Consider the following 13,803-nt stretch of genomic DNA (forward strand, 5'->3'; position numbering starts at 1 on the left):
ATTTTCTAGTACAATTAATCTGGACATAAATTTATCTTTTTTTCGACGGAGGGAGTAGGAGTTAGGAATAACTATAACCTAGTTTCGTGGGTTTCATCTTAGAGCAAGTTTAATAGTATAGTCAACTATTAGCTCCAAATCATCTATAATTAATTTAATAGCCAATTCATACAATAGTTATCTATAAATATATATTATACTATTAATATGTCTTGTAGTCAGTGCTGCAACTGGCTATAAATATGTAGCCCGCTGCCATTCTCTTTTATGTATTATCTCCTCGTATGTGTTTATAGCTGGCTTATAATCTATTATTGTACATGCTCTTATTGGGCCTGTTTGGTAGAGATTTGCTGCGGCTGTTCAGCTGCAGCAGCTACAATATAGCAGTAGAAATTGCACTGCTTGTACTGTTGAGGTAGTGCAGCTATTGCCGCAGCCGGCTGTAGTGTCCAGCTAACGAACAGATCCATTACTCACTTGATCATTTATACATCGAGGATGCCATAGAGACGTCCTGTATAGCCTTTTTCTCCATGAGAATCAAAATCTCAGCAGAATCAGGACCTGATTGTGGCTCTGTTCGCTGCTGGAGGTTCCCAATCGTGGAATAGTGCACGTGGAAATGGAGCAGTCCATTAGCGCGTGATAAATTAAATATTAGCTTTTTTATAAAATGGATCAATATAATTTTTTAAGCAACTTTTATATATATGTTTTATGAAAAAAACGCACCGTTTAGCAGTTTGAAAAGCATGCGCATGGAAAACGACAGGCAGTGCCGAACACAGTCAGGTTGACAAAGGAAAGGGAATTGAGCATATTAAAACTCCTTCCTCTTAACACACATGGACTATATTTATTTTTAAATTTATTAATTTTCATTTGTACACCGACTTCTGAACTTACAAATGGAATTAAAATTCCAGTTACAATCACAGGGAATAAGCAATACAAATAGCTAGAGTTATTTACAGAGTCTGCTGTGCACATGTATCATGTATGGATATTGCAGTGCCAAACTCTTATCGTTTCTGACGAGTTCTACTGACACCTGACCTGATCTTTGTCCTGATCGGGTTCGCCTGCATGTGATCTCAATCGACTGACATCGTTCCACAGATTACAAGTTCATATATAGATCCGGCAAGATTTTTCATGGCTAAAAACAGTTCAGACATCGATTCCCCATAAAAACAAAGAACAGTTCAGGCACACGCAGAGTGGCAGATGCAGAACTCGGAATCCGTCGGAACATGACATGTTCGATTGTTCAGGCCTCCCAAATCTTAATAATTACGTGAAGTGCTAAGTATACTTATAATTAGTAGTAATATAATTAGCAGTATAACTAGAATGATAAAGCCCATAAAACCCATAAGGTCAGAATTAAGGCTTAGAACGAAAAGTAAAATAACACAACATGCATGCCTAATACATAAAGTTAAATCTACTGAACTAGATATTATTATGTTCTATGAATCATTGTGATTGACCATTTGTTCGTTTTTTCCCGTTCTAAAAGTTATATCTTGTCAATCATGATAACAAGAACGTGAGGATTTGACTGTCAAATTTTAAGACCTCATTATGTATTTCGAACAGGACCTTCAAATCCTAGCTATGACGCGGCCCCTTCACATGCAAAGCTCTAACCTTCGTCAAGGAGAGGCTCTACACTGCCTAGATGAGAAGCAGGTATCAACTCACTGTTGCACAAAAGATAAACCTGCCAATAAACAAGGCCTCTACTGAAATAGGAGTATTGAATATCACGCGTGCCGATTTCATCATCGGAAGGAAACGAATAGAAAAAAAAATGGTTCATAATGTCCAATGTATGTTGAACACATAATTGTGTGAGACTGTTAATTACTCACTACATCTTAAAATATGTACCTTTGAGGTTTTGCACATAAATTTAAAAATAGATAAAATTATAGAGAGGAGGGTTACGGTTAATCGAGATGAGGAGGTATGTGAAGAATAACTATATTTTAAGATAAAAATTTAAATAAAGATAGTGTGTATATATAAATGTGGAGGTGCTAATGCAAGATATTGCATCGTAACTTCAGTGTTAGATGGGGAACCGCTTATGACAGGCTGGTTTGCATGAAATGCAATAAATTTAATGGACAACAGTACACATATAGCAATAGATTGAGATTCTCTAACTTAATAAATTTAATGGACAACAGTACACACTATAGCAGTAGATTGAGATTCTCTAACTCAATTATTTTCCACTGACGTGGGTCACTGACACGTGGACCCTCTATCCAACGAACCCATACATCAATGACTCAAAGTTAGAGGAGAATAAGTTAGAGTATCCTTTTCAGTATTCGTATTGGAGTCTGGAAAATGTTCTCAGAGCTGCAGAGAGGACATGTCCAGGTTAGAAAGCATTTGTGAGATATTATCTCCCATTCTTATAGAGGTGTACTCCTGTATACCTCTTTATACTTGAGAAATATTTTTTCTAAAAAAAAAGATACCAAAACTAATCTAATATATTAGAATAGGATTGAGAACTAATTATTTTTTAATTTATCTTACATTTTGAGGCGTATAAATATTTGTGCCAATTAAGATGTATTTTTAGTGGTATATCTAGAGGTAGAGATACCTCTGGACTAACGTACACACTATAAGGTATATATATAACTCTCATACCTCAACAATTAGAAAAGTCTTGTCATTGCTTATCATAAACTTGTTTATTAATCAAAATAATTAGTTTAATTTATTTACATCTCAAATGCAGTGCGAAGGTATATACGTACCTCTCCAAACATAGGAAAGAACCTCAAGCTACCAACCGATGGTTCCACCACTAGCTAAACAAGACCCATGTAGAACAGAAAGATAAATAACCTTGAGCAACCTCAAAGTCATTTAGTATGAGAATATTTTCAGTCACATACCTTCCATATTTCCAAATAAAGGATTGCTAGGTTTAAGATAGGAACTGCAATCACCTTTTAACCTAGCACTGAATTTGGAAAGACAAGCAGGAGGGTAATTCACTAGCAATAGCGATAGTGGCATGAACTTCCAAGTGGTGGTAGCGATGACTTTCCAGCTATGACGATGGTGTGTTGGAACTCCGATAGAGAACGTAGAGTTTAGGTTTATGGGTTTGGGGTCAAGGTGGGAGGGGGGTTTGGGAGAGGTGGAAAGGGTGTGGCCAATGAACACGGGAGGTGAGGTGGTGACGAAACCACGACTATAGAGGAGGGTGCTGGACAATGTCGGTAGTAGGAAACAGATGTGCTAGATCCTAATTGTTAAGAGGTGAGGATAGTGATGACTTCCCGATGATGGGGGAACTGTCGAAAATGAAAAGCACAATAGGGCCGAGTCATCTAACTGTTATTGGGCTTTTGGGAGGAGGAGAGAAAAAAACCAGTTGAGGGTGATACTGTAATTGTATAGATCTTAGTGCAATACCAGTGCGAGCTACTCAAAATGATGGACCTCATGTGCCATGTAGGCCGAGATCACACCCCCTCTCCCACAATGCAGAGTTGCTCTTGGAGTGTTTTCAATTTTTCATGTCAACCCTTGCCATCTTGTATTTTAGTCCTAATGTGTTTTCAATTTACATAAAGTCAAAAATTTAGCATGCACACACCTAGGGATGGCAATTGTGCCCGTTTGCCCGTTTACCCACGGGTAAAAACCCTATTAGGGTTGGGTTTGTTCTCCATTTTATACCCATGGGTATCTTATTGGTTCAAAAGCTATGCCCGATGGGTAAATGGGCATGGGTATGGGTAATCACTACCCATGCCCGCTTTGCCCGTTTACCCGCGAAATCTAACTTACATGTAGGCTAGGAGTAAAATCCACTAGAATACATAAGCCACGTTCTTTGTTTTCTACAGTTTCCCTTTTATTTCCCTTATTATTTCTCTCCTCTTACTCTATCGCCGCCAGAGGAGAGACACGACACCGAGGCGGAGAATATTTGATGTTTTAAGTTCGATTCGAAGTTAGTAGCTTGTAGACTTTTTGTTCCACTGCTTTTGTTGTGGCGGGTAAACGGGCACGCCCGCGGGCATAAGGCACCCGCGGGCAATGGGCATGGGCAAACATCCTTACCCGTCATGTAGTAATGGGTATACCCATGGGCACAAATAATCTCACGGGCATGGGTATGGGTAGGCACTACCCGTGCCCGTCACGCCCGATTGCCATCCCTACACACACCCTAATTTCCAGAAGCAAATATAAAATCTCTCCCCTCTACTCTCCTCAATCCACCGATGGCAGCCAGCAGCAAACGAGCACCAACTGACGGCTCCCCTACTCCACCCACCATGATCCATTAGAGGCCGGCGATATATAGCTCCATGGTGCCCCTCCTCTCTCCTCGCAGCGGCGACGTCCAAAGAGGCTGGGAACGCGGCAGCGGATCGAGTAGGCCGAGGTGGTGGTGAAGCCACCGAGTAGCGGGGCTTGGAGGGGGGGGGGGGGAGGACGACAGCTCCATGGTGCCCCTCCTCTCTCCTCACGATGGCAGCAGCCAATTAGGAGGCTGGGGACACAGCGGTGGCGGAGCCACCAAGTGGAAGGCGACGTGACGAGCTCGGTCGGGAGGGGGGAGGGGGAGGACGACGACAAGCTCTGCGGCGCATGCCAGTGCCCCTCCTCTCCCGGCCCGCGATGAGGAGACGAAGCCCCTCCTCAAAGGACGACGACCTCGACAACAGCGGTGTGTGCGCTCGGCTGCCACCATCATCGCCTCTCTCCTCTCAAGCGTTGAGGAGGAGCGGGATTCGGCCTAGAGCTCGACGGCGCCGCCTGGATCTAGCCGAAGGTCGGCGACAGTGGCTGGCAACTTGAGCTCCACCATAGCCAACTCTCTCCTTTCCCGCGCCTCAGCGGCAGTCAGCTCGCTGGGGCCCCTCCCCTCCCAGCCGGCGACGAGGAGATGGGGCTTGAGGGCTCGGAGGGCGACGACGACGGCAGTAATGGAGCTCGGTAGTGGATTGGCGTCCTCCTCGTCGTCCATTGCCGGCTCTCCTCTCTTCTCCTCCAAGGATGGGGAGGTGGGGATGGTGGGGATTGTTGCAGCCTCGCAGTAAGATTCCTTGTTTTTCTTAGCTTTTTCAGCTGAGGCTCTCGGCTCTCAAGTTAGTCCTGTGTTACCCACGAAGTAATGGTCTCTCACCGCCACGATAGCATGCTATCCTACGTGGTGAGCCGTGGCCGCGCTCCACGTAGGAACACTGTGAAGGGCCACACGATTCCAAAAATCCAAAAGTAACTAAATTTTGATGGCATTTTCATGTGATTAAAAAAATAGACAACAAACAGTCCTTTCCAAATATAATCAAGAGCTAGCGATCAAAGTTCTGGCTGGACCACACAGCATACATGCTGCACAAGTGCACAGTCTACACTACTTGTGCGGATCTACCCACTCGGCCACTCCTGTCTGTAGTGCTGTAGTAGATCTCCAATCTCAATCGAGAAAAGGCCATCGAGTCGGTGAGATTCTTTCACATATATAGTTCGCCGTGAAAGTCTATTTATAGTAAATCCGGTGCCTATATATACGTCAAATCAAATCAACTATCAGTGTGTGAGCTATACACACTGACAGTGTAGTGTGCTGCTCTCCTAGCTAGCTAGAGAACGCCACACACTGGACTGGACTGGATGGAGGCGTCGTCGAACACCAACGCCATGGCCGGCGTGATGGCGCCGCTGATGCTGCACGGCCGCGTGGCCATTGTCACCGGCGGCGCCGGCGGCATCGGGTCGGCCGTGTCGAGGCACCTGGCGTCCCTCGGCGCGCGCGTCGCGGTCGCCTACATCGGGGACCCCGCGCCGGCGAACGAGCTGGTGAGCGGCATCAACGACGGCTACTTGCGCGCGGAGGAGGAAGAGAAGCGCGGGCCGCGGGCCATCGCGGTGGAGGCGGACGTGTCGGACGCGGCGCGGGTGAGGGCGCTGTTCGACGCGGCGGCGGCGGCGTTCGGCGGCGAGATCCACATCCTGGTGACGACGGCGGCCGTGCTGGACTTCGCGTACCCGGCGCTGGCGGAGACGAGCGAGGCGGCGTACGACGCCATGTTCGGCGTGAACGCGCGCGGCACCTTCCTGTGCTGCCGCGAGGCCGCGAACCGGCTGGCGCGCGGCGGCCGGGGGCGCATCGTGACGTTCTCGTCGTCGGGCGTCGGGTCGCTCCGGCCGGGGTACGCGGCGTACGCGGCGAGCAAGGCGGCGGTGGAGGTGATGACCAAGATCCTGGCGCGCGAGCTGCGCGGCACGGGGATCACGGCGAACGCGGTGGCGCCCGGGTCCACGGGCACGCCGATGATGTACACCGGCAAGACGGAGGAGGACATGGCGCGGTACATCGCCGAGGCGCCGCTGGGCCGCCTCGGCATGCCCGACGACATCGCGCCGCTCGTCGGCTTCCTCGCCAGCGACGCCGGCGGCTGGATCAACGCCCAGGTCATCCGCTGCAACGGCGGCACTATCTAGCTACCCTGGCCTGCGCGCCAAAATAAATGATTTCTCCGTTCTAAAATATAACAACCTAAAATAAAAAAGATATATCATGGTGCTAAAAATTTAAACGTAAGATTTATAATATTAGAATATGTCATGCTAGGTTGTTATATTTGAAATATTTTGAAGTAGATTTTCTGGCTATGAATTGCATTATCCTGGTACACGTTGTGCTCTTACCTTCAGCTTGGGAGAGTTGTGCGTGACAGTTATAAACAGTATTTGTCTGAATGTTCTGGTCACCTTATGAGCACCTGTTTGTTCTCTGTCCTTTTGGAATGGTTACTTCGGTTTTGATATACTCCCTCCATCCTATAATAGGTGACGTTTTTAACTTTTTATTTGTAACGTTTGACCATTTGTTTTATTTGAAAAATTAGTGCAAATATAAAAAAAGATAAGTCATATGTAAAGTACTTTTGATAATAAAGCAAATGACAAACAAAATAAATAATAATTCTAAATTTTTTTAATAAGACGAATGATCAAACATTGACAAACAAAAACTCAAAAAGACAAATAATATTGGACGGAGGTAGTACATTTTTTTACGCAAGTTTTTCCCAAAAACTTTCGGTTGCGACCCGTCGGATCAAATCAAAATTTGTGTGTACGAGGAATCAGCTAGGACCATGTATCCTCGCTACTTTCTCCGTTTTACAATATAAGTCATTCTAACATTTCCCACATTTATATTGATGTTATATTGATATTAACATTAATATAAATGTGGAAAATGTTAAAATGACTTACATTGTGGAACGGATGAAGTATATCCTTTCCGTGTTCGTGTGCGGTGCCGAACTGCCGATGCGATGCATCCAATAGTTGCGCTAGCTACATGCTAAAATTCGTCGTCGTCGTTGTAACTTGTGTTTGTTCGTTCAATGTAAGAGTGGTTTCACGGTACTCCATAAGTACCATGATTTTTACGCTATAAAATACGATAATCTTCCGGTTAACTTTTTAAGAACCAAAAGGATCCACCTAATAATTATTTTAGTAAACTGTTAAACTACTATAATAATTGATGACTAGTTGAGTAGAAAGGATCGACTAGACTATTTGAAAACACATTATATATCGGATTGTCGTCACGAATTATCTACTTATATTCATAAAAGTAAATTAAATATTTTTAAAAAATATCTTGACAAATACTCTTCTGTCCCAAATATAATGAGTTTTGGTTGAACGAGACATATTCTAATACTATTAGTCTAGATTGGATGGGTTGGATGGGACATGTTTTTAGTAATACAAATCTAGACAGACCATATGTCTAAATTTATAGTATTAAGATATGCCACATCCAACCAAAACTTTTTTACATTTTGAGATGGAGGGAGTAACCTATAACTAGTGATGTACTCTCTCCATCTCATAATATAAGGGATTTGGACGGATGTAACACATCCTAGTACTATAAATCTGGACAGACTATCTGTCTAGATTCGTAATATTATGATACTCCCTCCATCCACAAAAGTTACACCTATAAATAGATTTGAGTTTTTTCCAAATAAGTTGTTCCTATTTGTAGTCTTTATATTTTTTTCGACTTAAATGAAGAGATAAATTAAATGTTTTATTAGAACCCAAAGAGTCATCTAAATACTCATTGGTTGTATGCTTGCATTTCCTATATTTATATTGATGTTAATGAATCTAGACATATATATCTATCTAGATTCATTAACATCAATATGAATGTGCAAAATGCTAGAATGACTTACATTGTAAAACGGATGAAGTATTAGTTAAATATGGACCCACGTGTTATCATGCACACGCCCACATCACGTTCAAGGATGCTTAAAACACTTGGAGACATATTGTATTGTCGATGTTGAAGCACCTTAATAACTTCATCAATTTCAATATACACTGGCTCAATTTTTGAAGGTGTTCTTACGAAACAAAGATAGATGTAAAGTGTGTGTATATTCATAGGGATGATTGTGTGCTTGTGTCAAAATCAATAGTCTATAATATCTTTCATAAAAGAATACTCAAGGTTATCTGAAAGCATCCTCATCATCTATGGTTCTGAGTTCTGACTTCCGAGCCACCGTCGTCCCTCGCTAACTTTGCATCATCTCTTCCGCCACCCACCAATAGATTCACGTTTATAGTCCAAACCCACCAACTCTATATTACCTAGGTTGAAAACCGTCAAATTTTGAGGTTCTGAAGTTTTACTTGGGATGGAAGTAGATTCCACGTAAAACTTGAATGGTTTTCAAGAATTCAAATTTGAAATAGTAAAATTCGACCTAATTTATCAAGATCTGGTGAAAAATATCATACAGATCAGGGAACAGGAAAGGCCCATGAGGCCTCCACCGACGGTTCAGAGCCCACAGAACCAGACAAGCCCACTAGCCCAGTGGATTTCTCTGAAAAAAAATGTTTTTTTGCTAGCCGCCGTCCTCCCCGAAACCCTAATCCCCAAATCGAAGGATCGGGAGCCGCCGGATTGGTCCTCAAATCGACCCCAAATCGAAGGATTGAGCCAGGGACGCCGCCGGATCCGTCCTCTAATCGACCGCCATGGCGATCGCCCGCACCGGCGTGTACGTCGACGACTACCTCGAGTGTGAGATTGCTAGCTCCCGTGTCAGAGGCCGTCGAATTTTTTTTTGCGGTTGCCTTCGATTTGCTTCTGTTTATTGGCTCCATTTCTTGTCGCAGATTCGAGCACGCTGGCCGGCGACCTGCAGAGGATTCTCTCCACCATGCGCGAGCTCGACGAGAGGGCTCATGGTGATGATCTTTTTTACACTCCTTTTTCATTTTTCTAAAATACAGATTATCCAAAAAAAAATTAAAAAGATAATCATTTTGGGTACTTCTGATATGTAGTATTTTTTAATAGTTGATACAAGGCTATAATGTCATGTGATTGTTTTGTATAGGGCTAGTGCCCACTTATAGATTAAATTTATGTGATATTGATAGTTTTCTCAAGTTTGTAGTTGTACGGATTATGTTTCTGTTGATGCAGGCATTATGGGACAGACCAAAGAACAGATAAAGTATCTACTCGGAGTGCCATCCCATGGGTTCGACAGGTCAAACATGGATGATGATGAATCTGCCTCAGAGAGAATGAAAAAGGACATCGAAGCTAGTCAGGACAATGCGTTGAGTCTCTGCACCGAGAAAGTGTTGCTTGCACGCCAAGCTTATGACCTGGTTCTGCATGCACCCTTCATTTTTTTCTAGTCCCGTAACTCAAGGAACTTGTACATTTCATTTCATGTTAAGTGCCATCTTAGTTGCTCGCTTTTCTTTTAGACGAGATCTTAGATACCCTTTAATTGATACACCTAAACAAACTTGATCGTTCTATATTAAAGTCCAAACTTATTTTGACAGTTTGCGTTTGTCGAGTTCAACTCCAGATTCCATAATGAATAGTTACGAACTTAGAAGAATCACACAGGAAGACTAATGTTTGCAGTCTAAAAACTCTGTTTTGTTACAATTACAAACCACTAATAGTATCTGGCATCTTGAGATTATCTCATGAGATTTAATGAAAAGCCTGATGTCTGTCATACTGTGTTATGTCTCATACTGCCCATATACTAAATTGAATGTTCAGATGCCTGACACTAAATTACATCAATGCTAGAATCATATACTAAATTGCATGTCCTAATTCTAGAATCTCAATTACATTATCAACTCACTGTGTCCCATTCAGGGACCCAGACTAACGAAACAAAATCCATTTTTGATATTTGTTCCAATTTGTGTCATTTATATCCTATAATATTTTGTTAATACCTAACTGTAAGTACCATGGATGGATTATTGTACAGATAGAGAGTCATATCAAACGTCTGGATGAAGACTTAGGCCAGTTTGCAGAAGACTTGAAGCAAGGTATAATCAAGAGATAGTAACATTTAGGAGCAATTGTGTTTTTGACCCTGTTTTTTTCAAGTTTGCTCATTTGACCCTCTTTTTTCAAAAATGAAGATCAGGCATGAACCTGTTTCATGAAGACAACCTAACGGGGTTAACTCAGGGAAAAATACCATTTATATCCTTGCTCATTTGACCCTAATTTCTCAAAATCTTCGTTTATTTGATCCAATTTTTTTTACCTTATCCCTATAAAAATGTGATGGCAATTTTTGACTAAAATATGAGACAAAATTGACACAGGTTTGACATATTTGACTTAGTTTAACAAATTTGACCTAGATTTGAGGCTGAAACGGGAAAGGCCGATACTGTGGTCTTGTTTATTTTTCCAAGGGCATTTTGGTCTTGTTCATTCTCTAAATGCATTTTCTAATAACACTCCTAATGGTGTGGTTAGAAGAGGGTCAGACGGCAGGTTCGTTTTTGAAAAGTGGGGTCAAATGAGCAAAATTGGAAAGGAAGGGGGGGGGGGGGGGCGCAAGTTGGTAGTTAGCCTTCAGAATAGGGTCTGAAGCACAATTATCCCTAGCATTTACTTGTATCTTAGAAAGGTCATCCTATTGAGCAGAATATTGTTATATTAATGAGCTGATCTCATTTGCAGAAGGAAAGATACCTCCAGATGAACCATCAATCCTTCCTGCAATTTCAGCATTTAGCAGGGATGACAAACGGAGGCCTGGTTTCAGTACACCTCAAGCAACAAAGAAGTTCAGAGAGAGGGAATGGGACAGGGAAAGGGGTATGGACTTCGACTTAATGCCCCCTCCAGGTAGCAACAAGAAAACAACTGCACCTATGGATGTGGATCAAACAATTGATCCAAATGAACCAACATACTGTATATGCCACCAGGTCAGCTTGGAATGTATAGCGATTTTCCTGGAAATTAGTCTACATCAAACTTTTTCTAAGATGTTTTCTGAAAGGGCCTCTGCTTCTTATTGATATTTCAGATTTCATATGGTGATATGATTGCTTGTGACAATGATAACGTAAGTCTTTATGGTGCTAAGTAATGATGGTTTTCTTTTGGAGGAGTTTAATTCCTATGTTCTAAGTTACTACTTTCACTTTTATCAGGTAGTTTTAGAGAAGCTTTAGAACATTCTGAAGTGTGATTTTTGTTGTGATTTTAATTATTATTTCAAGCAATATAGCATTGGATCCATGATGTTGTGGCTAGACTGCTAGGGTGGCGGTGATCATCTTATCTTATGCTTGTAATTTCCTTTTACCATTTGTTCTTACTTGCTGCCATCCAGAATGAGGACATGCCTCACTGCTTAGGGGTGATCGTTTGGCTGATTTGGTCAGTTATAATATTTTTTACACCGAATGAATTATATATTTCTGTTGAACAATCTGGAAAACTGAATTAGCGGAATAAAAAATAGAAACAGAACCTGATTAACTGAATAATACTTTGGTCAGTTCGGTCAATTTATTCAGCTCTACTAGAACAAACTGATAGTAATTACACATTGTCCATCATGTAAAAATAAAATGCCAACTTTGCAGCGAATGTTGGGCTGTAGCCATGGGCAGTCAGCCAATGTGGGAAGACGTCAGATGTTGGGCTGCATTGCGAATCCACACACCACATAATCATTAGGATCCACGGGTGTGTGTGTATATATATATATATATTATTACCATGTATACTGCAGCACAGAATTCTTGGTTGATTGTGAATAAAATCCTCGAAGGATCGAGCCATGCATGGTAGGTGCAAAATTCACGACGTCAGTAGCTTAGAAAGTTGATTGCATGTTAGTCTTAGGTTATTACGCCGCTTCGGTCTGCAAAGCCTCGAGGCCGACCGAATACCAGATCACCGAAGCCTGTCTTGGTGATTTAGCCGGCCATATTAGCAAAATATGGGCCGTGTGGTTCGGTTTCTCGGCCTTTTAATTTTCTTGCTCACTCCTATCGCTGCTTTACTCTTGTCATTTAGATTATAAATATTGGGACGCCTCTTGCTTATATATCCTTGAACTTGTTGCAATTGGCAGATGTTCTAGAACTTGTCAATACAAGTTGTTTTGTTCTTAATGAGTTATGGGTTTGTTCTACAAAAGGCATCAACCTATGCTAAGTGTTAGCTGTTTAATGTTTCTCAACAGTGCGAAGGAGGTGAATGGTTCCATTACACTTGTGTTGGTCTGACACCAGAAACGAGATTCAAGGGGAAATGGTTTTGCCCAACATGCAGGAATCTTTAATGAGAGGTTCTCCAAAGTTGGTAAGAAGCATACTACTTGCCGCTTTTGCTTTCTACAAATCCTAATTTGCCTTATAGAAGCTCTTGAATTCATTCCATCTTCCAAATGAATATTCATTGTTGTAGAACGGTGTAGAGGTGTAAAGGAGAATTTACGTCATATGACTCAATCCTTCATTCAAGTCCAAAGATTTGCTTTTCAGATTTTTCCTTTTACAAATATATAGTGCACTAGCAGTATCAGAATTCCAAATTGGAATGTCGGCCTCTGTAGTGAAAAGAATGGGGTAAGTTAGGGGGAGAAAAAGACTTAGAAAAGGCAAAGCTATAGGTACAACAAAAATGAACTTGTCTAGAGAAACTTGCTAGTCATACATCACATAATTGTTAACTAGGTCGCATGTAGCACATTGCAGTCAACACATAATGCCCCATCTTTAAATACTTCCATTGCCAAACAAAAACTGTTTGATTAACTTTGTGCAGGAAAAAACATATCAATCCAACTGTGGGATCACAACGGGAAGCCAATTAAATTGTAATTAATCATCACATGATCATGTTTGATGTGCCAGCTCATGTTATATTGATCGGATAGATTCAGATTTTGTATTTACGAAGTGGCCTTTCTATCCTAAGTTCCTAACTATTATATGTTGGCTCAACAGTGCGAAGCAGGACAGTGGCTCCACTGCTCATGTGTTAGTTCGGCGCTCGGAGCGGTTTCAGAAGATGCATGAGGGAATCCTCAGTAATGAGGTGGTCCAAAGTTGGTAGGATGCAAAATGGTGACAACTTTGGAATTGTAGGGTGCGCATTACTTGACAGTTAACAGTGGGTTAAGGTTGTTGGTTCACCAGGTTTACTTTAGTTTGTCCATGTATATGCAAGGGGCAACAGTAAGACTATATATATAAACTTGTTCAAAAATCTCTCCCTGTGAGACAGTTATTCTTATAGTGGTGAAATGCTTTACTGCTCAGTGCAGCTGCTGTAGTCTCCCAAATGTTGGCTACCAAGTATCCATTTCCATAGTTGGTGAAGCTTCATCTCCACTGATCTCACATGATTCTGCTCTTTTGAGCATCGCATCTTGCATAAGTAGAACA

At 42.0% G+C, this 13,803-nt stretch overlaps 2 protein-coding genes across 2 annotated transcripts; both read left to right on the forward strand.

The window, feature by feature from the left end:
• Positions 1-5,673: 5,673 nt before the first annotated feature.
• On the forward strand, positions 5,674-6,543 carry LOC127768812 (NADPH-dependent aldehyde reductase-like protein, chloroplastic). Its single transcript, XM_052294463.1, has one exon. The coding sequence runs from the start codon at positions 5,674-5,676 to the stop codon at positions 6,502-6,504; it is 831 nt and encodes a 276-aa protein (XP_052150423.1). The 3' UTR covers positions 6,505-6,543.
• A 2,404-nt stretch (positions 6,544-8,947) lies between these two features.
• LOC127767413 (PHD finger protein ING2) lies at positions 8,948-13,686 on the forward strand. The gene is made up of 8 exons (XM_052292747.1): positions 8,948-9,130; positions 9,226-9,297; positions 9,539-9,729; positions 10,362-10,425; positions 11,075-11,325; positions 11,427-11,465; positions 12,597-12,715; positions 13,363-13,686. The coding sequence occupies exons 1-7, from the start codon at positions 9,085-9,087 to the stop codon at positions 12,693-12,695; spliced, it is 762 nt and encodes a 253-aa protein (XP_052148707.1). The 5' UTR covers positions 8,948-9,084; the 3' UTR covers positions 12,696-12,715; positions 13,363-13,686.
• The last annotated feature ends 117 nt before the right edge of the window (positions 13,687-13,803 follow it).

The sequence above is a fragment of the Oryza glaberrima genome, chromosome 3 (genome assembly GCF_000147395.1).
Source record: "Oryza glaberrima chromosome 3, OglaRS2, whole genome shotgun sequence".
Lineage (NCBI taxonomy): Eukaryota > Viridiplantae > Streptophyta > Magnoliopsida > Poales > Poaceae > Oryza > Oryza glaberrima.